The sequence below is a fragment of the Serinus canaria genome, chromosome Z, assembly GCF_022539315.1.
Source record: "Serinus canaria isolate serCan28SL12 chromosome Z, serCan2020, whole genome shotgun sequence".
Lineage (NCBI taxonomy): Eukaryota > Metazoa > Chordata > Aves > Passeriformes > Fringillidae > Serinus > Serinus canaria.
The window spans coordinates 66,075,196-66,099,257 of record NC_066343.1 but is presented as its reverse complement, the minus strand read 5'-3'; the positions used below and the strand labels follow the sequence as shown (position 1 = coordinate 66,099,257).

At 41.5% G+C, this 24,062-nt stretch overlaps 1 protein-coding gene across 2 annotated transcripts in view; it reads right to left on the bottom strand.

Annotated features, from left to right (window-relative positions):
* Positions 1-2,377: 2,377 nt before the first annotated feature.
* Positions 2,378-24,062, bottom strand: part of CCBE1 (collagen and calcium binding EGF domains 1) — a 92,842-nt gene continuing 71,157 nt past the window's right edge. Inside the window, exons 3-11 of one of the 2 annotated variants that reach the window (XM_030236648.2) lie at positions 23,815-23,867; positions 18,531-18,665; positions 17,684-17,821; positions 12,523-12,629; positions 7,514-7,634; positions 5,293-5,432; positions 5,166-5,201; positions 4,596-4,631; positions 2,378-2,710 (exon numbers count right to left, since the gene is read on the bottom strand). In XM_030236648.2, coding sequence (XP_030092508.1) covers positions 2,477-2,710; positions 4,596-4,631; positions 5,166-5,201; positions 5,293-5,432; positions 7,514-7,634; positions 12,523-12,629; positions 17,684-17,821; positions 18,531-18,665; positions 23,815-23,867 — 1,000 coding nt within the window. In that variant the 3' untranslated portion in view covers positions 2,378-2,476. Of the gene's footprint in view, positions 2,711-4,595; positions 4,632-5,155; positions 5,202-5,292; positions 5,433-7,513; positions 7,635-12,522; positions 12,630-17,683; positions 17,822-18,530; positions 18,666-23,814; positions 23,868-24,062 lie in introns of both variants that reach the window. The other variant, XM_030236650.2, reaches the window with a different exon arrangement.

Here is a 24,062-nt window from a genome sequence, read left to right as displayed (position 1 = left end):
CTCATTTGGTATGTGCCTTTATTCTAAAAAGCAAAGCTTAGAACTAAAATAAGTGCCTTTTTTAAAATACATCACCTTTTGGGCAGTGACATTAGTGTTTAGTTTGTATGTAGGAAGTGACTCATCTAACAGAAGTTAGATCATTCAGTATTTGATGGTCAAAAACCTGCAGCTACTAATTCTCTAGTGGGAACCAGCCTGATCCAGCAGGGTGCAGTGGTAAACATATGCAAGGGTTCCATAATTTGCTAGATTTAAAAATACAACATTTAACATTTTACAAACAATTAAAATTGCATATTCATAAATGACATGATTTATACTCAGTTGCCTGCTTGAAATTAAGAAAATAAGACACAAATGTCTCAGTTCATGCTATCTTTGTGGTTTTTTCCAGCCTGCTGCATATAGGAGCACCCCTCTTTTGGACACAGGTACCTTCCTCAAGTCTTCCTTATTATGTGATTCACAAGATTGCTTGGATCTGCAGCTGCTGGCAGAGCTTCTCCCAGACAGAGGAGAAGCCCAAGGACTACAGGGTTAGATTACTAATTTTTTTTTCAGCTATCCCCATGACTTAGGCATTGCTTTGTAAATGCTGATACAGATATAACATGAAAAGAAATACAGAACACTTATGTTCTTAAAAGCTAATGCCCTGGCTTGTGGCTTAGTGGCAGCGAGACGTTGGAAAATGACTACAGGAATGAACACATCCTCTTAAGACAGTACACAGAAGTTGTGGAAAATTCTAGACAGCCAACTGTTTATGCAGTGTGACCTGTACTGATGCATTCAGGATCACACCAACTGTCTTTCAGCCCAGAGAATATGGAATGGAATCCAAACCTTTACGTATTATCTGAAAAGGCCCTTCTTTTATTTTTACCTGTATTTATTCTACTAGAACATGCCACCCCTAAAAAACATGACAAAGTAACAACTTTCTCTTTGCATTTGCGACATGGACACTACCAAACACTACAAATACTGTGGAAGTAGCAGCTACACAGACACAACATTGATATTTTGTGCTTAATATACTCCTTTATATTCTAAGCATGGCAAAGTCCTCAGCAGCTGTAGTAATCCAAAAGAAATGGCAACATACATCATCCATGAGGTATGGTATAACTTGTGCATCCAATTTTCCAGTGTAAATAAAGGGCACTCCCTTTTATCCCCATTCACAAGTGTAGGATCCCATGTGCAGTACCTCACCTTAGCCATCCTCGTACCAGTTGAAATGTTTTGTCATGTGCACTCCTGCACATACTCACACTCCTCATACACCCAGCCAAACACACTGCCACTCTGTGTTCCAGTTTGGTGAAAGCCATTTAGGTTGGTCTCATGTAGCAGGGGAACAAAACAGGTGGAAGCTCTTTGCAAACATGAGGCCTTTCTCTGGTCTTGATTTCCCTCAGACTTCAGAATTTCACCAAGGAAGATATGCACCTGCAGGAGGTCAGAACCTGACTCTTTCTGCAAGGCTGGGATATATTTCATTCTTGCCAATAAGCCTGCTTAATTCACTTTTTATTTGGTTTCCTGATTTAAACATCCCCTTTATCTTGATTATCTTTGTGTAATGTATCCAACAAGAATCTGTTGAGAAAGCTAACTGGCCTTCACACTGAGCAGTGGGAAAATGGTTAGGAAAAAGTAGTGTTTGTGTGTCTCCTAAAATGGTTTAGGACACACACATCTTTTGACTGTCTTTGAACAATACTCTAGCTACACAAAGCCGAATAATTTACTGATTAAGCAGCACCACTCTTGTTTAACCCTTCAACATTTTTTTGCCTTTTTCTGCCTTGATGATGCATAATAGAAGGCATGCCTCACTTACAGATGGCCTCTGCTGTGAAACAGAGAGGCCACTTCTCACACTCTCCTAAGCCTGGGGACAGTAGCTAGAGACTTGAGTTTAGTGGTATAATTTATTTGCATTCATAAAGTAACTGTGGACCAAGGTGTTCATTATCAACATAAATCAAGGATGATGTTCAGCTAACCCTTTTTCCCTGGCAAAATTTGTGTACTGGGTCATTTGGACATAGAATGCAAAGTAGGCAGATGGAATGCTGTCGTCTGTGTTATAAGCTAGAGCATACCTTAATCATATTATATGCTAAGAAGGTTTTTTTGATAGTCTAGGTACAATGCACAGTGCAGGCTTGGCGGTATGGAATTTCTGCAAGGAGGCTACCAAGAACCAGGAAAGCTACAGTACAGGCAGCAGCATGGTTCAGGAAAAGCAGAAAGAAAAATGGGAAATAAGATACATATATATATAAATATATATATATATATATGTATGTGTATATATATATATATATGTATGTGTGTATATATATATATATATATATATATATATATATATATATGTATGTGTATATATATATATAACATTGTCAGTGCATTTTTTTATATTGAAGAATTCTAAAGAGGCTTTGTTTTTCAGTAGGAATAGCTAAGGGTGGTCTGCCTTCTGTATCCTGGTGTTTCTGGATGTTGCCCGTGGTTTGTAGTCTTCTCCGGATCCAAAGTCTACCGTGTCGTGATAGTTTGTGAATTCCTGAGGTAATGGAAATTCTTCTGTTGATGAATGAGTCCTGTGTCCAAACACTCTCTCTTGCAGCTCAGCGATGTCATTTCTGATGTCTGCCATCATCAGCAATAGGAAATCAAATGAACCCGGTGGGCCCTGCAGTCACAAGGCACTGCCATTAATAACAATCCACCTTGCTCTTACAGGTTTCAAACTGGCTGATAGAATTACTCCTGCAGGGTTTGCTCAGTAAAATTCTGCTTTGTATCAGTTGCCAAAAGCTAATGGCCGTTTTTTTAACCACCTTTAACCAGGAAACTTTTTTTTAAAGAATCAGGTGTTTTTGCAGACAGAGCTTAACATTTACAAGATGCTCAGCCCTTTTGACACTTAAAAATTCCTTTGTCACCGACATGTGTTATGAAAAATCCTTTCCTTAGGATTTTTTCCTCCTGAGTTGCTGAGAGGCCTCAAGAACAAACTGTAAACAATTCTTATCTGGTGCTGTGGAATGCAACGGGGGAATCTGTGATTGGTCTCATCTGGTTGTTTCTAATTAATGGCCAGTCACAGTCCAGCTGTCCAGATTGTCTCAGTCAGAGACAAGCCTTTATTATTAATTCCTTTTCTATTCTTACCTAGACTTCTGCTGAAATCCTTTCTTCTATTCTTTTAGTATAGTTTTTAATATATTATATATCATGAAATAATAAACCAAGCCTTCTGAATATGGAGTCAACTTTCTCATCTCTTCCCTCATCCTGGGACCCCTGTGAACATTACCACATTCCTTTGCTTCATAAAAATATCTTCAGACCTCATGGGAATAGAGGAGATTAATCTTAGTTTCTTGTCTTCTTGCTTATTAAACTGACATAAATTACTTTCTTAGAATGATTAATCAACAAATTCTTTTAAGACTGCTTTTATTTGTCAAGTGTCTTTTCAATATGGTAACTTTGCTGCTGTCCATCACTTTCTAAATTACAATGCAGAGAGTATTTGATTTTAGAAAATCATTATTTCTTTTAGCTGACTACACACAGTAAATAAGCTGTTAATACTGAGCACACTCTACTCGTCACACTTCTAAAAATCAACTCCACCAATGAGAAAATACCCTAAATAAGTGAATAGAATCATAGAGTAGTTTGTGTGGGAAGGGACCTTAAAAAACGTATAGTCCCAGCACTTCTGCCATGGGCAGGGACACTTTTCAACAGACCAGGCTGCTCAGAGCCCCATCTTTCTTGGCCTTAAGCACTTGAAGGGGTAGGGTACCCACATCTTCTCTTGGCAACCTGTGCCTGTGTCTCACCACCCTCACAGAAGATATCCTAATATCTAAAATCTAATTTAAGCCTGCCTTCTTTCAGTTTGAAGCCATTTCTTTGTCCTGTCACTACATGCCCTTGTGAATTGTCCCTCTCCATCTTCCTTGTGGATTCCCTTCAGGTATGCCATTAGGTCACCCTGAAGCCTGCTCTTTTCCAGGCTGAAAAATCCCAACTCTCTCAGCCTTTCCTCACAAGAGAGGTGCTCCAGCCCTCTAATCAACTTGGTGGCCTCCTCTGGACTTGCTCAAAGAGATCCATGTCCTTCCTCTGCTGGGGACCACAGGGATTTTTTAAACAAGGTCACCTGAAAACAGATCTCCAATATTCATTCCTTCTTCTGGAACTCAAAACCTCTAGTTTCCCAAATCTGAGAGAGGTAAGGGGCTGGATTTTAAAAGGTTCCAGGGATCAAATTCCCATTTGGACCAGAGGTTGAACTCTACTAAACAGAGCCCTGCATGGTTCTGCCTTCTAAGGGTGTCACCTACTGCCTTCAGTCACACCCTCAGCAAAGGAAGAGATTTGTAGCAAAAAATGTTTGGATGAAAACAGGTAATTACTTTGTTTCCAACACCATTTTCTGTGTATGTAAATTATCTGTTATTTTGGCACAAGAGTTTTTTTTTTCTTTAACTTTTGGCTGACTTGTGGTTAGGAGTCAACATCACTCTGTTGTGGAAATTCCTCCTGTGTGGAATACTTACAGGTATCCCCTTTGGTCCTGGTGCTCCTCGCTCCCCCTGTAATCAATACCACCTCAGTTAGTTTGCTGTGACTAAAGAAAATTGTAAAAGTTGTCTTCTGCAGTCTCACTTACTGTCCCCAGATCAAGAACCATCAGCTGATTCTTGTTTGGAAAAAGAAAAGGAAGTGAAGGAGGAATGAAAAGAAATTGCTGCTGATTCTAGTGGGAACAGAGTGGGGAATTTCTGATATTTCTCCAGAACAGTAACAAGTGAACAGGAAGAATTCACAATGAATGAAAAGGGCTAAAGCATTAACATTTCTTCACAGAAAAGCCAAAAGAGCTGCAGAGAAAGAAAATAATTCTGTGTGGCATAGAGCCTGGCAGGACTATTTGCAAGACTTTAGGAATGGCAAACACAAAATAGCAGAAGGATGACACAGAGGAGTGGGAAAACAGGATGCTTTCGTCTTTACAAAGGAAATGAGGTTGTAAAAGGGTGTGACTGCCAGTGAGTAGAGTCTCTCTAGCGAGCCTGCACTTCACATGTGCATGTGCCCATCTTATGGAAATAGGTACCTCTCCTCACCTTGCTACCATCTCTCCCTGGGGCTCCAGGTGGGCCCTGCAAGAGAAAACAAAGTGTCACAAGGGTGTGAGAAGCTGTGGAGCTAAGGGCACTTGTGCAGTGCATGGCAGGAGACAGGAATACTGACCACAGGGCCCCGTCTGCCCTGCTTGATGTGTGATATGTCTGGAGATGGGCCCATGGGTCCCATTGATCCACGAGGGCCTGGCTGGCCAGGAGGTCCAGGTAATCCAGGAGCTCCTTGACTCCCCTTGGGTCCTGGAGCCCCTGAAATCAAAAGCAAAAGTTACCTGCCAGGAAAAGCCTTCATGACACTTCATCAGTGCAAGAAGTGAGGAACGATTTTTTTTAAAGACCCAATGGGCTGGTTACTTAAACACATCCAAATCCACCACAACACAACCAATTTATCTGCATCTGCACATCAGCAGCCATCTGAGACAGCATTAACCTTTGTCACAGTACCTACAAGAGATGACCACCAAACAATTAAATCTTGTGTATAACAAGAATTTGAGTCTGCCAGGTGATTGGAGACACAGACTGGGAATGAAGAGAAAAGCACAAATGCCTCATTTTCACACAAAGAAGAACAAATCACATTTAGGAGCATCTCATAAAAAGAAGGCCTCAGAAAAGTCATGGGAATTTTGGGTCATGGGTGACACAAGCAAGCTCTTTCCAGTGGGGGGCTGCATCTTTCTTTTGCCCAGTGCAATAGCCAAAGTGTTAGGGGAAAAGAGGCTCTGTTCTTCCATTTTGCTTATATAATTTTCAGCTTCTTCTTGTTACTTTTCAGGCAACAAAACATATGTTTAGCTCAAGAGAAACAGTAGGAAACATAAACCAGGAAATCAGGCACCTGAAACAACATTTGCAGACCATAAAGACCATTAAAATGTCACTAGCTCAAACACTTCATGATTAGAGGAGGAAACACTTCTATTCATACTGAGGGTGCATGAAAAGCATAGAGAATGAAAGGCAGAGAGTAAAAAGCTTTCAGTAGGACCAAATACGTACAGCTAGGATTTTCAAAAGGAGACAGCTCAAGTTCAGTGATGACTCCCTGGGACTCTCCCTGGCGGGTCAGCAGAGGAGGTGAGCAAGGGTTTTAAGGGTTTTTTTAAGGGGTGGTTTTCAGATTTCTGCAGTACCTCGGACAGCTCAGTCAAGAGGAAACCCAGTGGGTGGGAGACCTGCAGGGCCAGGCCTTTGCAATTCCTTGGAGGAATTGCCAAGAAGCCCACTCTACACTTCAGAGTCTGTAGCTGAACTTCTAAACATACTGTCCTTGCACTTATGATGAACTGAAGATACTCATCCTCCAGGAAAATGAGATAATGACTCAGAAAACAAAGCAAGATTGCAAAAGGGGATATAAATAGGAAGGTGGGGTGCAGTTGAGGAGGGAGTAAATCAATCCTCATAAGGAATATTTGCCAATACTCTGTAAAAAACTCATCCTCCAGGAAAATGAGATAATGACTCAGAAAACAAAGCAAGATTGCAAAAGGGGATATAAATAGGAAGGTGGGGTGCAGTTGAGGAGGGAGTAAATCAATCCTCATAAGGAATATTTGCCAATACTCTGTAAAAATCCTGATGAAATCCAGCACAATGCTTGGATTTACTGCTGGCCCAAAATTAGAGCTGCATTCAAGAGAATTTGCAAAATTTTGAGTATTGATGGCCAGTAGATGCGAGGTGTCTGGATTAAGTTTGGGCTTTAGAATTTCTGTTTTTCACTGTGTTTCAATCTATAACTTAGCAAAGATGGTGTGAGTGGAGTTATACTTTTCTTTTCAGATTCCTTTCAATCTGGGATACAACATAAAACCAACAGATGAATCCTTGCAAATCAGACAAGGAAAAATAAAAGAATTGGCACAAACTCCTACAAACTGAAAGCACATTTTTTTCCTCTGCTACTGACTGTGAGCTTAAGCAATAGATATTCCTGAAATGAAGTAGAGGGAGTTTTAAGACAGAGTTAAAATACAGGAAATGACAACTGAAGTAGGTGAGATATCCCAGGGAGAGGGAGAAATTTAACACATACAGGACAAACACAACTTGCATGCCAAGAAACACATGGAGTTACAATGGATCATGACAGACAGTTGAGAGAGGCTGACCATAACACCCATAAAGTTTTTTTGTTTGTTTCTTTGTTTTTTTTAATTTAGCACAAATGCAAACATAATAGATCAATCAAACGACAAAATATATGAAATAATATGTTATGAAATTAAATATGAAATCATGCTGGCAGACTGAAATTTACTTTTTTAGTCCTAAACATTCCTGCACAACAGTCCTGCCCATTTCTACGCCTCTGGTATTACCTGGGGGGCCTGGTTGGCCAGGCTGGCCTGGGGGGCCAGGGATATATGCGTTAGAGGCAAGCACTTTTTCACCAGTGATTTGCTTGCTAAGATCAGCAGCATTATTTGGCAGCAAAGCAACCTGCCAAGACAAAAAAAAAAAAAAAAATCTATGTAAGACCTTCATTGTTCAGCCAGAAAAATTACATTCTTATTTAAGCTTTCATGTGAACAAACAACTATTTAAATATTTCAAGAAAATATAATGAGTTTATTCCTATCCTTGAGTGATATAATCAGAAAAACATTCTTATTCTGTGAGTCTGTTCACTTTTTAAGTCATGGTGGAAATACTGCAAGCCAATCCAACAGAGGACAGAGGAAATTCAGGACAGATACAGCATCAAGTTCTGAAAAACTCGAGTCTCATTACTGCTTCTCAGGAAACCTGTTTTTCCTTATTTCAAGGTTCCTCTATTCTTTTACGGCCATTCTCAGGGCAATATTTGCTCAGATATTTAAGTCCTGAATTGCTGCACAAGCCACTAACTTTCTATAGGTTTAACTGAGAGCCCGAATCCTTTGTGAATCTGGCCCTGGAACGTAACCACACTGTTTAACCTCTCAGATGTCTGGATCTGCTCTATGCAATGACACAAAGAAAAAGTAAGTGAGAATGCAAGCAGAATTGCACACTACAGTTTAAACTGTCATTATCTATTACCTGTTTAATTATCCATGAATATTAATCTATCCAGTTGAATGTATTTAATAATTAAACATATTTAGAAATACGCTGCAAATGGTTAGTCTCTTAAGAGGCAGCTGAAGGGTGCCTGGAAGAGCCAAGAGGCTGATGTGCAGTGAGGAAGGAAGGTTATTAGTGGTGAGTGGCTGCGTGTAGACTTAGGGATTTTGCACTGCCAAATTGAACTGGAAAACTATTTCAGTAATAGCAGTGCAGACCTACCCCTGGGTGAACTTTGTTGCTTCTTGAATGAATTTGGCTTATTGGATCATTTGATGCTGAATTCTGCAGCATTTGCCTGTGAGAGCTGCAGTGAATAATATAGATGATGACTCCTGCTATTTGACAAAGCTTTTCATCAGCTATCTGGAATTCTCTGAGCTGGGCTGTTTCTAAGAGTCCTACCTGTTTCTTTGATTATTTTACATATATTCTTCTGCCATTACTGAAACCTAGTATTTGTAATGCACAGGGAAAAACCACAGTGTTATGCACCTGCAGTACCTACTGGAACTGGGAAAATTTCTTTTGGCAAACAAGTTATTGCTTAAGGATTAAAACTTAAAGGCAGCCTGTGCTGCTTGTAGTTTGGGGTTGAATGCACAGGACAGTTCTGAAGAAAAAAAATCAGGAAAAAAAGTTTGAAATGCTGAGATAGTTCTTGGTGGCATTTCTGAAACACCAGTTTGATTTTGAGACTGGAAATCAAAATGTGGTGACAGGAACACAAGGATTTATCAGCCATTTGTGAGTTAGGTTTAGGAGAGAATTGTGGTTCCAAAGACCGGATGACTGCACCATAAGCAAATTAAGAATCATGATGTATTCTAACAAGAATTAGGTAGATTCACTCCACCCCTGCAGAAATCAGTGGCTGGATGAGATCACATTTTCACAGAAGTCCCAGAGGGTGTTTCTTATATTCTCACTCCAATGAATTTGCTTTTCACACCAAAAAGGGGGATTCAGCACATCTATAGCTCTGGTGTGAGCTGTCATCCCTGCTTTTTCAAAGGAAAGCATGTGCTTTTTTTGCCAGTGACCTTGCAGCTTTCTCAGCCAGCTTCCCAGCCAGTGCAGCACAGACCAAACTGTGGGGCTGCTGAACATAGAGGGCTACTCTGTGGGACACAACATCCTACCCCTGGAGCTGAAGAGGAAAATTCATTAGCTGGGGCTCTCACAGCCTCACTGGCCAGGGATCAGCATGAGAAGATCTACTGGCTGGCTCTGGTCAGCAAAGTTTTGTTTCCTAGATGTATGTCCTACCCAGAGCAGGTTCCTGGCTGGATACAAAGGAAAAGCTTGCAAGGACCATGGTGCAAACTTCCACTACATGACACAAATCAATCAAGGACTCTGCAGTTCCAATGCTGTCAAGCTAGAACAGAGACAAAAAGTCAAATCCTGTGGCTACCTGAGATTATTATATTTTTAAAGTAGTTTTTTTGAGAATATTTTCAGTGTCATCAGTGCGTGCTTCTCCTTAGGGGTGGCCACAATTGAGTGGCAGATTAATTGAAGTCCTCTTTTTAGTTTGCATGTAAATATCTCATTCTGGGGATCTATAGCTGTATCAGTTGAAAAATAGTTGTCACTGAGTACATAGACCCAGCCATGAATACTCTTCAGGTCATACTGCAAATGGTCAGACTGGAGTAAAAAGGTGCATTTAGTGGCAAACACTCATCATGAAGTGGATTTGGTAGTGTATTCCCTTCTGATACTTAAATATTTACTTGTTCCTGCCAGCCAGGCTGAGTAAGTTAGAAAAGAAATCACATAGCTGCTGTGAAAGCATCTATGCATGCTTCCCCACTGACTCAGATGTACTTGAAGTACACACTAGGAGTGCCAAAATACCCAGACTCTGGTCTAGCTCACTGCTCTTTGATATCTTCTGGCCAGAAAATGGTTGTTACATGCACTGGGCCAAACCATGTGTTTTTGTTGTTGACTCACATCCTCTTAGCTATTGGATATACTCACTGGCCTAATTTCTGTTTCACCTTTTAGCTGAACCAGGATCCTAGTCCAGGGTAACCTTGGCTTTCTCCATCTACAGCTCCGAATCCTAATGGTCCTTGGAAAATAATATTTTGGTTATTTTTACCATATGCATGCAAATATTAGCAAGGGTAAATTCTAAAGAAAGGCTGTTCTAGAAACAAGTATTATATGTGCTGTGTTGCATGCTGCATTTGGAGTTTTGCATAGTTTCTAGGAGGTCTGTGGTTTAGAAAATTGGACAGTGCCTGTCAGTAGTGATGTGGAACATGGCTTTCTAATTAAGATGTTTAAACACATCTGTGCAATAGGACCAAGCTTACTCAGTTTTTTCTTCTTTTAATTGTTGGCTGTGTGTCAGCATGCCAGATATATTTCCCCCCCCCAGTTTTTCAGCTTTCCACTCCTCTCCCTTTCATCAAAATCTTAGATCAACCTAGGACTGCCCACAGACCTCTAGTCTATCAGGAGAGTGCATCTCATTGGATGACAGGCTTTTCTACTAACCACAATTTTGAATAAAGTTCATAAAATCTGAAAGCCTTAACCACAAGACTGATGACTCATTTGATAAATCATCTCCCTGGCAGATAGAAATGAACTTTTCTATGTAAAACAGAGCAGCTTTAACCACAGCTATTGAGAGATGTCCTCCCCAGGAGAGCTTGGCCATGGAGAGTGGCTGGTGAAACATGAGGGTGGATGTCTCCCTGGGCAGAGAAGCACCATGGGCCCAGGTCTTCATTCAGCATAGATGAAAACTCTCCTTTCTTTGGGGTAACAGTTGCTGAGGGTATTGGGAACCTTCTCTTTCAGCTCCTTCTGTGTGGAGCACAACCATGTGGGCTCCCTCTGAGGATGCCAAGTTGATCAGGTCTCACTAGAGCATACGGGGTGGGGGGAAATAAGTTAGGGACTATGACAGGATTTAGCTATGAAGCGAGAGTGAGCTGCTTAATTTGTCCACAGCTACTATACAAATGCCTACAGTGACAGGTCTCAATGGTCTGAGTTTTCCTGGAATGAGTTTTGAACACAAGCATCAAACAGCAGAAGTTAGACACAAAAACCTCCCATTAATTCCATCAATCAATTCTCGAGCAAACAATGTGGCCAACAATGTGACCCCCAGATCCTTCCCTGGAGGTCAGTGTGAGCCTGCTCAGCATCATGGAAAACAGCTGGAGAAACAGCCACTCAAAGGCATGGGTCCTTTTTTAACCTCTCTGCTACCATTTTTTTGAAAAACAGAATTTCCATCACACATGAAATTCTGTCACTTCCATGTTTGTGTTCCTACTGATTCAGAAGGAATACAAGATGTTTTGAGATAGGGAGTATCTCCAACCTCAGTCAATTTCACTTTAATAAGGAAGATTTCTTTCTTCCTAATATTAAAGGAGCAACATCGAATGCAATGAGTGAATACACCAAATTGTGTTTGACACAATGGAAAGAAATTAATTGAGTACCCTGGGAGAAATAATTACAGCCTGTCAGCATGATCTGCTGAGAATGTTCCTACAGAGAGCTTCAGTTTGAAAGAACCTTAGTGTTCAAAGGAGATGCCACCAGAAAAGGCACCACCTGCATCCATTCACATGGCTCTCAAAATCTGAGGCTGCATTATCTCACTACTACTACTACTCTTTTCATTATTGCACTACTGAAATGCAAAAGGAAGCTACATATGTGAGCAATTAATGCACAGGAAAAGTTTCTAAATGCTTTATTCTCTACTAGCAATGGAATAGGTAAAAAAAAAAAAGGTTTGTGACTGAGGGTTTTTCTTTTTAAAGGGGAAAGTCATATTTAAAGATAGTGATATTTTTGTTTAGTCCCACACCTATTTGTCAAGAATTCTGAACCCGCACCCTATTAATGAAAAATCATGTTCCCACATCTATAAAATATCTTGCGCGTGCTTACTTAGAGGTGGATCATGTCCAAAATCCTGTGCATTCAGAGTGAATGAAAAGCTCAGGCCAGCACAGATTGCCAAGAAACCTGGGCTCAGCCTGGGATGGGTGTTTGTCAGGCTCTGTTACCCTGAGCTTTGTAACACAGCTCCATGAACTTGGGTAGCAATCTGCTTACAAATTGTGCAGGAGCATAAGGGAGAGATATCATTCCTACATGATTTTAAAATATATTGCCCTTCTCTTTGTATGTGCAAGAACCACATGTCAGTGACATGTCTACAAACATAGAAATTAACCTCAGTTGCTGTAAAACATACAGGTCTGGTAAAAACATGAGCGATCAGTGTTCATACCTTTTGCTTCAGCTGTAAAACTGTCTGCTTTATTTGATGGAATTCCTTACAAGAGGCACAGCATGTCCCTGGTTTCGCTGCATTTTCAGATTTCTCAGGAAGCCCAACTGAAAGAAAGCAGTTTCCACTATAAATGTAAAGATCCGAAGGAAAGAAATTCCTAAAGTGATAGGAAAAGAAGCTTGTTATATTTCCCCAGACTGTGAAAAGAGAAGGGAATCCTGCCATTATTAAATCTTTGACTGTGAATTTCTATGTAAGGCTGAGAAACTTTGCAGGGACAGCTCTGAGCACATTTTTAAAGCAGCTGTTTCCAGTTAACAATCCCCAGAGATTTCATTTGTTTAATACCTGGAAAAGTTCACACCCCTTCTTTTATCTTTTTGTTTAGGGTAGACTAACCCCATAGATCTGAACTGACTTACAGTCCCCTGAAGGGCAAATTTCCATATGCTATAAATTACAGTAAAATCCCTCAGAATATGCTTATTTTGCTCATTTTGCACAAACTGCTCTTTATCATCATGGGTTATTCTCCACGTGATGGAATTAGCCTGAGCAGAGATGGGGATTGAGATTAATGACAGGGATTGAAATTCACACAAGAGGAAGGGTCACATCTGTTGATACTATGCATGAATAGGATCTTTTCAAGAATCTATTAAATTATTCAAACTGTGAGAGATATTGCAAATGTTATTTTTGTCCTTTTCCCAGTACACAGTCAAGCAGTTCTGCATTGCAAGCAAACAAGCATTGTTGTAACAGATGTCTGCTTCAGGACAAATCTGGTTTCCAAACCACAGGATGACACTTCCTGGCAAACTCAAGGTGAGTTTTTTTCACTTCAGCATTGTTGAGAAATATCAAGTCTATTGAAGCTTTGTGTATGATGGGTAGCCTTGTACGATGTTACGTGGGGGGGTTGCTGGGTGTGTTTGAACACTGACCTTTCAGAGCATGTCCCACAATGGAAAAACTCTGCAGGTGCTCTTGTTAAAGTCAGGGAATCTTCAAAGTCTTCCAAAAGGATCAACTGCATTGTGCTGAGTTACTGTGTTACGCTTGTCTCTTGGATTAAATGCCCTTCATCTTTTCAGAAATGTGTGTTGATTTTGAAACATCATCTTTTGAAATGAACCCTGAAGCTTCTAATACAAAAAATATTATGTGCTACTTGATTAGAAATATTTGCAAGGTCCAGTAGGGAAGACTGCAACCATCTGATGATTGTCTACAGACCACCTATGCACATATTTGGGAAGGTAAGTTTATTCCATTGGCTATAATGACATATTGATTTTAGAAGACAAAATTTAATCTTGCTTATCTGCTAATCAGTTAGGAGAGAGATGTAAGGGCAAGATGTGGGAATTACCAGGAGCATTAGAACAGCTATTAGTACTGAACTGATTGGAAAATTGGGGCACAAAGGCCTGGGTTTTTTCCCAGTCATGAACTGCCTGTTCCCATGGCTGCACTCCAACAGCCTTACTATATTACACATATTATTTACCATTTTTATGGCAGCAAGCACACACTGCAGTTTGAACTTCCCAGCCCTTTCCTCAGCACAGGTTTGGTACCTGATCAGCTTTCTGTGCAGTGTTCAGATGGCTCCAAGTTTTAAGACCAGATGGTACTACTTGGTGTTTTCCAATGGACTATACACAGCACATAACAGAATTTCACCAAACTTCAGCTATGCTGAATCCCAAACTATTTAGACACAAGACCTCCCAGAGGAACTCCAGCATTTTTGTGAAGATACTGGAATACACAGTATATGTTGCTTTCCTTCTTCTCTCCTATTCCTAATGCTAATAATTTTTTGCCTTTGATTCCCTCCAAAACCTCTTTGCCCATAAACCTTTCTCTTGTAGATGAAATAATCTTCACCATGCAGGGCTTTTTTTTCCTTAAGAGGGAATTGATGTGCTGTAATAAAGACACCACTTTACATTTCTGTAAAATAAATTTACTCTTGACCACAAGTCAGTTATTGTGGAGTTCTTCCTCCCTCTCCAATTTTTCTCCTTCCTTTAGAAAACCTCAGTGTCTTGACATGCCCATTTTTGGACCTATGTAGTACTCACAGAGACATGTATATGGAGACATTAAAAAAAAAAAAATCCAACTTTTTTTTTCTTTCTTTTTGAAGGACCAATAAAGCCTGGATTTTGTACTGGTCTCAACAAAAATTTCTTTTTATAGCTATCTCACCAAATGAGTTCTATCATTGTGTTAGGAAATGTTGCTGAAAGCAACACACAGTCATGTGGAGAAACTGCCAGAGCCTCTGCTGTTGGAAACCTAATGCAATCCCACCAGAATCTGTGGAATTATATGCAGATTAAGAAGCAGTGAATTTGGCCTTGTATTTCATTATAAAACCCAGTTTATCTTCCTGAAGGATGTGACACATGGGGCTGACCAGCACAGATAAAAGAGGGCTGTAACAATCCATGGAGATGAATGCTGGGGGGATCAGCTAATGTTTGGGAAATGTCATACCAGTGAGATTTCTGCAAAGCCGGCTGGATTGACTTGTCGTAGGAAGAAGTCCAAGATCCTTGTATGAGCAAGCATGAGCTGCATCTCAGGAGAGAGGTGGAATCCCCCTAACTCATACCAGACAGAGGTGATGATTTGCCTGGGGAAGGAGTCATCCATCAAACATTTGCTCTACCCCCATCCAGCCCTGTATCAGGACCAAACTACAAGTAAAGTCAGAATAAAGTGTGGATAAAGCCAGAAGTCATGTAGAACTGTCCAGCAGAGGCAAAAGGCCATTAGATGGAGCCACCCACACATGGTGCAGAAAACAAGGTCACCTTCCAGGGTCAGCAGGGCTAGCACTGAGAAAGGCACTTACATAACTTTTTCCCATTGCTCAGACCCACACAAGGAGACTGAAATTATTTTGAAGAAGGCCTAAAGCAGCCCCATTTTATAAAGCCTCTCAGAACACAAAGTCTAGCTTACACATGATGAGCCCTTCAATCTTGGTGAGATGCTGGTGAGCCCTGTGGCACCTCTTGCTTAGAGATCTGCTCGGGGGAGTGCAGTGTTTTCTTTGTGTTTGGGCTTGGAAGCTGATGCTGGAAGAAAAGGAGATGCTGGCAGAGGAGAGCTCTGTGGGAGCTCTTCTGCGGGCGGTCCTTGCACGGAGGCTCTTGAGCTGATCATCTGTCTTGTATTATCTGGGCTCAGCCTGCTGAGATGGTTTCATCTGCCTACTCCTGCATGGGTAGCTGTATTGTCTCCCTCAAATGTGAGAGTGGATGCAAAAATAAATGCTCCCTCTTCTTGTGTCCACCAACCAACCCAAAGCTCGCTGTCAAGACACTTACAGAGCCAAAAAAAAGGTGACCACATTACAGCCACTTACAGAGCCAAAAAAGTGTCTGAATCGCATCCTTCTGGCGTGGAACAATGAGAACACGGCTGTATCTCCCGGAAAACATGCCCCCTCGTTAGAAATGGAGAGGCGTAACGTGGTTTTGCCTCTCCCACTAAATTTTAAAATAAAATGTGAATGTTCCGGCTGCGATGAAAAGCGAATGATGTGTTTATTAGGCAGCCGCTGTGGCAGGGGTGCGGTGCAGGGCTGGGGCTGGCCGCGGGGTGGAGCGTCGCCACAGCTGGCTCCTCACACCAGCCTTCTCCGCGGAATGAGTTACGGACACGGCTCCTCGTTTTCACCCGAGGTCTGGAAATTCATAACATTTATGTGGAGTACTATGGGGTGACTACCAGAAGGTATCCTTCTTTTCTTCGCACAGCTGGCTAGGGAGATATCTGGAGGCATGGTGGGTATTTCATTCCAGATTGTCTGCTGGAACTGACATTCTTATGTGCCGTGTCCATTCAGTGTAAAAATGGTGGTTTTCAAGCAGGAGAGTAATTTCCATAACCTTGAATATTTTGAATGGTTGGTTGTCCTGAATGCTTTGGACATTACTGTATAAAGAAATTTTAACTACCCAGAGGAATATTTTAAAAACCCCCTCCTATTTGTAGGGGGTATATATAGGTTATTTATCACATACATACACACACACACTCTGATAAGGAAAAAAAATTAAAACTACAAGGAACAATTACAGTTAATGGAGTGGCTCCAGTTACACATTTTCAGATGAAAATGAAAATTATAAATTGCTCTGGCCATCCGGTGGGATTTGGATCACACTGTGAGACCACATTCAGGCATTAATTGATGAGCCTTTGGTAAGTCACCATTCATCAAAAGTTGTTGGGTTTTTTTTTTCAGACCACTGTTCTTTTCCTCCTTTCATTTTAAATTTTCATATCGGTATTTATTCTGTAGTATTCTAAATGCTGTAATTTAATAACTATGATGAGGTCAAACCTTTAAAATAATTTGTGCACAGCACATGTATACACTCTGAACCAACAATGAGATACAAGAACAAGCCCTTATATTTACCCCTTTCCCATTACATTCCATTAAAAAAAAAAAAAAAAAAAAAAGAGGAAAAAAAAAAGACCCCAGGCACGGGACACTCAATTTGACATAATTGCAGGTCATCAGCATTTGGCCTTGGTCAATGTAATTTAGAAACTGATTTAAGCAAGGCTTGGAAAACATGTTGGATCCCCAAACACACATTTTTTGAGCCTCTAAAGGCCAAGAGGCACTAGCCATCCAACCCAGGGCCTTTTGCTAATTTCAGATGTGGGTGTGTAAATACAAATTAAAGTTACTGAAATTATTTAATTTACAGGTGAAATCAGTGAAAATTTTTAAGGCTTTTCATCTGCTAAGATTTTTTCCTATATCTCCTTAGCCTGGGACCACAAAAAATTGTAATCCAGGCTGGTAATGGAGCAAACTAGAGCTTTTAGCAACTGGATCCAACAGGAATGATCTAACTGAAGCTGTAATGGTAAATTTCATTATTCAGCCATTCTGCCTCCCTAGGAGAAGATGCCTTCCACATCCTCCAGTGTACTTGTCCATTGGAGGAGGGAGTTTGGCAGGGCTGCTCCGCAGGTGCACCCCAGGAGCATCAGCTACATCCCAGCTTTGGACCCCCAGCTCCAAGTGTAGCACTGGGAGTAGTTCCTCTTCACAACAGACCAGCCCTTTAGGCATCCATTTGACCCAGGACATTTAGTCTCCACTAGCACCTGCCTTTATCTCCTTTGGTGCATGTCCTGCCATCCTCCTCCCGGACATAGCCTTCGTGACACTCGCACCTGTAGCTGCCCAGGGTGTTGACACAGATCTGAGAGCACAGAGTCCCGTTGCTCGTGGCACACTCGTCGATATCTGGAGAAAAGCAGAAATTAAAAATGTCCCATAGCTGGAGGTTTCAGACTTCCAGCACAATGAAAAACTTCCTTTAGAGGTAAAAAGAAGTTTTGTGGTTAAACAAACAAGTAATTGGATCACCACAATTGCAATTGAAACTGGAGCCTTTGGTCTGGAGCTCTGGGCAAACTGCACTATTAGAATTATTAACACACCTGGCATTTTAGCAGTGAATATTGTTTGAAAGTCTCCTTGCATTGAAAAGCTCACAAGCAAAGCTCCCTCCAGCAAACCTTGGCTCCCTGGCATGGCAAACCATGAAGGGCAGGGCAGGACTAGCCACAGCAGGACCACATGTAAATGATTAGTCCTGAATTATATACTGGCCATCTGAGTCAAATCCCAAGGATTAGCTTTAGTAATTAGGCCTAGTGATAATGCTTCAATATTCAGTATATATGGCTCACAACCAGCAGGAGGAATTATAGGAAAATTACATCAGCCCAACACTTCAAAGTGTTTGGGTGTGTAAGTCTTATTGTAGGTAATACCTCCTAAAAATATCAGGGGCATCTAGATCTCTCAATTCTTAACATAGTTAACCCCCACATTTCTTCTGTAATAATACTGAGAGTAAGAAAGGTTTCAGATTCAAACTGTCTCCTAAAAGACTGAAGAAAGCAGGATAAATCATTAAATAAATTGCTCAACATGCTCATACACCCACCCAGGCAGTAAGGCTTCTCTCTGTTCCTGTGCCTCTCCCGATCATAGCGGTATCCAGGATAGCAAGTGCATAAGACTCTCCCAAAATTATCTGTGCACTGCTGTTCGCAAGGAGCTTCAGCACAGACATCATAGTCTAAGGGAGAGGAAAAGATGGTTAGGAAAAATACCAAAGGCAGTAGATGGATGATACTTAGATTGCAAACATTTGGCCTCTCTGCTAATTAGTATTAAGTTGAGTTACATAGTTTTTAAGGACTGAAGGAACCTAGATACAAAACATTCATGAGACATGAGCAAAGGAATATATTAAAACTGTAATTGCTATTCACAGCTTTGCAGTAGTTAGATTATTTCTTAAAGCTGTATTTTAAGCGAGAGTCACTTTTGCACTTGGCAGATTTTAGGAGTTCTTTTCACAGAAATATTAAATTACCTAAAACATTCTTTCAGCTTTCTTCAACAGATTTTTAAGCCTGATAGCAACATTTCTATGCAGAAACTGTGAAAAACCACGAGGTTAACTGCCAAAGCCAGGCGGAAAGTATATCACAAGGAAAAGTTAATTACATCACATGTCATTTGTTTGAAGCCCTTCTAGCAAATAGTGCATCGTTACAAACCCATCATAATAGCTGCAGTGTGCAGATCAGGGTATGTCATTGAAATCCCAAAAGATTAAAGTCCCTGTTTGAAACCCAAAGGCAATCTGTTTCTAATTTCACTGCTGTGTAGCAGCAGAACTGAAGCCACAGGGGTGGACACTAGAGCACAGTGGGGTCTGACCCACATCCCTGTCCTGTCAGGGGCTGGATGTGGCCCCTGGCATGGTGCTAGTGGCAGGGCTGGGGGAGAAGGACAGCTCCCAGCTGTGGGTGTGAGGGTTTTGCAGCACCATGGGGAACATGCCAGGAGACATCAGGACCTCGAGTGGCATCTGGTCTCAAAACCAGCTCAGGCACAGCCTGCCCAAGGTCAGGTTTTGCACCAAAGCAAGTAGCAGTTTCTGTGACCATTTCAGAGAGCATCACCCTGCAGAGAGCATCCAGGTGGCCCTGACAATCCAGTGAGTGGGCACTGGGGGTCACAGCAGAAATATCTCATCCATGCTCCAGACCAAACCTGTCCAAACAAAATCTAAGTGGTTCAAGCAAGTTTCCATCAAAGCACTGTGTTTCCATATACATAATTAAAACTCATTATTGACTCACCCTAATGACTAACAGATACCTCTGGGTATGATGATTGTTCCAAACAATTAAAATGAAGTAAGAGATGGTAAAGCAAATAAAAACACATTTTCTGTACGAAGTATCCAGAGCACATGCCTGGCACTGGGGTTAAAAGTAGCAGTGTGCCAAAATACAGAAAAGCACAAAATGAAACTTAGCAAGATGCTGTATCTCACGCCACAACCCTGTAGAAAAAAATGTACTATTGTAATAGACTTACTACTGTAATAGTGCCAAGCATTTTGTTTATCACCTCCTGAATAACAGGCATCCTTTCTTTCCTTCTTGCTTCACAACTTGAAGTCTGCCCACAGTGCTGTGGTGGTGAATGGCAATGCTAGGACCCCCTGCAGTAACCAGTGCCCAACAGTGCAGAGCCATGAAAAGAAAACATAACTCTTGCTTTCAAACTGTTCCATCTAGGGGTAGTTTGGCCTCTTTAGGTGATGCTGGGCTGTAAACTCCTGTTACATTTGGCACTACAAAATTGTCCCAGCTTTAAAGCATTGCTGGTATTTTTCCTGGGCATGGTTGCAATTTTTGTTTTCCACTGAAACAAAATCAGAGTGAGAACAGGATGGTATGTCCAGCATAGGGGTGAATGTGCTGCTCCTTACCCAGTGTACCCATTCAGGTGTAGGACTTGACCTGTGCCATGTTCAGCTATTCAGAGCAGAGGTAAAACAAGCTCTGGCCTCCCTGTGCTTCCAGGAATAAATGTGCCCTAACAAAATCAGAAAACACAAAACTGGAAGGGGCCATCTCCCATTACTAGCAGGAGTAGCTATGCATAAACATTTCCTAGTTTTCCTTTTCCCTAAGGGATGGATATGGCTTGCCTAGTAGTCTAGTCCTGAGATGAAATACCCTTGCAGACAGAAAGCTTTTTACTCCTATCTAATCCAAACTCCCCTTAGAGACACTTAGGCCCATTATTTTTGTCCTCTTCTCCTCGGCCATAAAGAACAGCTCACCTTCCCCCTTGCAGCAAGTTTTCACAACCTAAAAACTCTTATCATGTCTCCCCTCAGCCTCCTTGTTTCTAGACTAAACAATGCCCGTTCTTCTTATCCATCTGTCGCCAAATTTAATGTAACCAGTCTTTGAACGTGTCCACCTCAGCACAGCTCCATCATGTCCATTGTCTCATTTACCTTCACACAAAGCTGCAGAAGGGTCCAGGAAGGACAAATATCCCTGCTGGTGGTCCCACACAGTCAACCCAAATCACACAGTGGTAGGCAGGTCTCAGGTCCAGAGCTGTATCCCCAGGGCTTTGGTCCCAGGTAACATGACTTCCCTAGAAACAGTTCTCACAACTGAGATGAAACTAGGCAAAAGCTGCTGCACCACCTGGGTGTGCTCTGCAGAACTGGAGATGAACATGCCCTCCTCTGTTCAAACCCCTTGTTTACCAGCCTAAGAAATGTGGTTTGAGGATGAATCAAAACCATACAATGAGGATCAGGCTGTTCCAGACTTCAGGAAAATGCAAAAGCCAAAGCAGAATAACAAATGTCTCTGTATAAGTTTCAGTGAACTCAGAAATGACAATATAGCACGGAAAGTTTACCAAGGAAATTTTTGAAACAACATTACTAAGGAAAGACCAGATCTGACTATAGTTGGCCTGTAATAGAGTCTTTTACTCTGAAACAAACCAGCAATAGGAAAACTCAGGAAACAAACCAGCAATAGGAAAGTTGGTCTCCAAAATAAACAGCTCCATACTGCATCTCTCCCTTCTTCACTCTATGGCACCATGAGACAGGACCCAAGACTGGACTTGGCTGGAGCAGTAAGTCTCCAAAGCAAAGAAAAAGGAAATCACACAGGAGAAAAAGGTGAGGAGCTGTTCTTTTTATCCACTCTGCTGAACAGGTGGAGCAGGAAGAGATGCTATGGAGAGAATCAGACGCATGGAAGTAACTCCACTCAGTGTTTCCTGAGGATCCCCGGTCCTGCAGCTGAAAGCCACAGTGGGAAGGTGAGTACAAAACAGACAAAATGCAGAAACTGGAGGCATTGACTCATACTGTACTACACTGATTTCTGTTCCTTTTCAAGGGCAGATGAAAAATATCAGGACAAAAACCAATAAGGGACGTGGACAAAGCCATAAGCCTTTGGGAAAGAGTCTGTTTAAGGAACAGCTGTCCCAGGAGATTGGTGTGTTCCCCAGGCAGCTATAAAAGGGTGGAAAAGGGAGGATCTATACTTCTGTCAACCCTCCTCCCTGCAGCCACTGCTAAATCACAGAGGAGACAGGGCTGGAATGACTTCTCACAGTTTCAATGTGCCAGTACTGGATTAAAAGGTGCAGATGTGCTCTAATAAACTCACATCTGTAATGCATTTATGTGTCTGTTTGGAGATATGGATTTCATACAGCTACTCTGTCAAGATTATGCCAAAACAATGTGTGAAGAGCCAAGTGATGTCTTGTAATAGAGTAAGTGAAACGAATACTTCAGTGAATCATGTTTCTCGTCCCCACTCCAAGGGCCTGAGATTGTCTTGGATGTTATAACAACTGCTGTGGCCTCTGAAGTTCCAGGCAGAATACAGATAAAGCTGAAAAGGGGGAATGGAGAAACAAAGGGAGAGAAGCAGAGAATTGAATTAGGGGCAGAAACTCTCAGGTTACTGAAATGCAGTTAAAAGACAGGATTGGACAAAGTCAGTGGGCGCATAATAAAAGCTGCTTTCATAATCACCTAATGTCTCAAGAGATGAGAATTAGAAGCCAAAGTAATAAATTGCCATGGCTCTCATTTTGTTTTTGCTCCTATTAATTCTCTTGCTGCATCCATTATATTCAGTGAATAGCCAGTACATAAAATTCTTAAATCCATAGGAAAGCTGGAGGCCAGAATATAGAGTCCTGGCTTCTTTCCAACCTGAAAGGATTCAGGAATTCTGCCTCCAATACACACAACTGCCTCTTCCAAGTGTCTGTCTCACACTGGAGTTGTCACCTGTATCACACATGCTGAGACAAAACTCACAGCAAAACCATGGGATGAGAAATTATGTGTGACCATCAATGTCACCTAAACCCTACCCAGCTCCTCCAGGCACAGGATCATCCTGAGCTGTTTCCATCTTTTTTTTCTCCCTGTCTCCACCCCTATCAATCCACCCATTGTTTTAGTGTTTCTAGCCAGCAGCAAAGAAGACACAAATTAAAACAGCAACAGCCACAAACCCACAACAAACCCACAAGGATTAGAATTTGGGTTACAATCCCTTTTGGCTGGACACTGCAACTCAAAACCAGCTGATTCTCCAGTACGTTGATTTGTCACTTTTCCCCCAAAACATCACAGTCACAAACTAGGAAAATTCTCAGACCAAATCAAGGCTTTCCATATATCATCAAATAAAAGAATATGTTGCCATAGATCAACTTTTTAACTTACTTATTGTAAAAAAAAAAGTTTTTTGGCATGTCGTCTCTGAGCATTTGCTCCTGCCTGGTAGTTCCTGCAGTCCAACAAATTCAGAGCCAGTTTTATCCAAATCAGATCAATTTTTACTACTGCATACTGAACTATACTGATTAAATCTGCATCTTCCTTGGCCCCTGGTGACAAGGAAGCCACACTCAAGGGAAATTACAGGCAGGACTAACTCACCTACTCACCATCTCCTATGCACTGACAAATCAAGTCAGCTGTTCCAGATCCGAGGGATAAATGGGGAAAGCCATCATCCATGAAAGGTGCACAGAGTGCTCCCAACCACCCAGCCAAGGGCACAACATGTTCCTCTGTCTGCAGAGCAGCAGGTCATGGCACAAGGTCTGTGCAGCCATGTACTTAGGGGAGGATCAAGGCTTGGCATGCTAAGCAGCACTTTTGGAAGTTGTTGATCTTTTTATTTTCTGGACAATTTCTGGGAAACTGCTCCTCCCCACACTGATACGTGAGATATGGAGAAGCCTATGCTTCTGTCAGGTTGCTCTTCCAAGCAGACAATGTGGGGAAGATGGCAGATGGGGAAAGACAAATGCATGGGGACACGATGTGTAAGAACAGTGAAGTCACATACCTTCAGGGATGCACTGTCCAAGAACAAACTTATAACCCTTACAGCATTTTTTCCTGAAAAACAATAAAATAAATAAATGAATAAACAAATGTATTCTCTGCTGATTGGTGCTGCCTTTAGAAACAGCCATAAGTGGATTGTGGATGTGGTGAAACAAACAAGACAAGGATCCTGAGCAGTTGGAGTTCAGCATTACAGAACACAACAGGGAAAGAAACCACCTGGCCCCTGGCAGCGTGTCCAGCCAC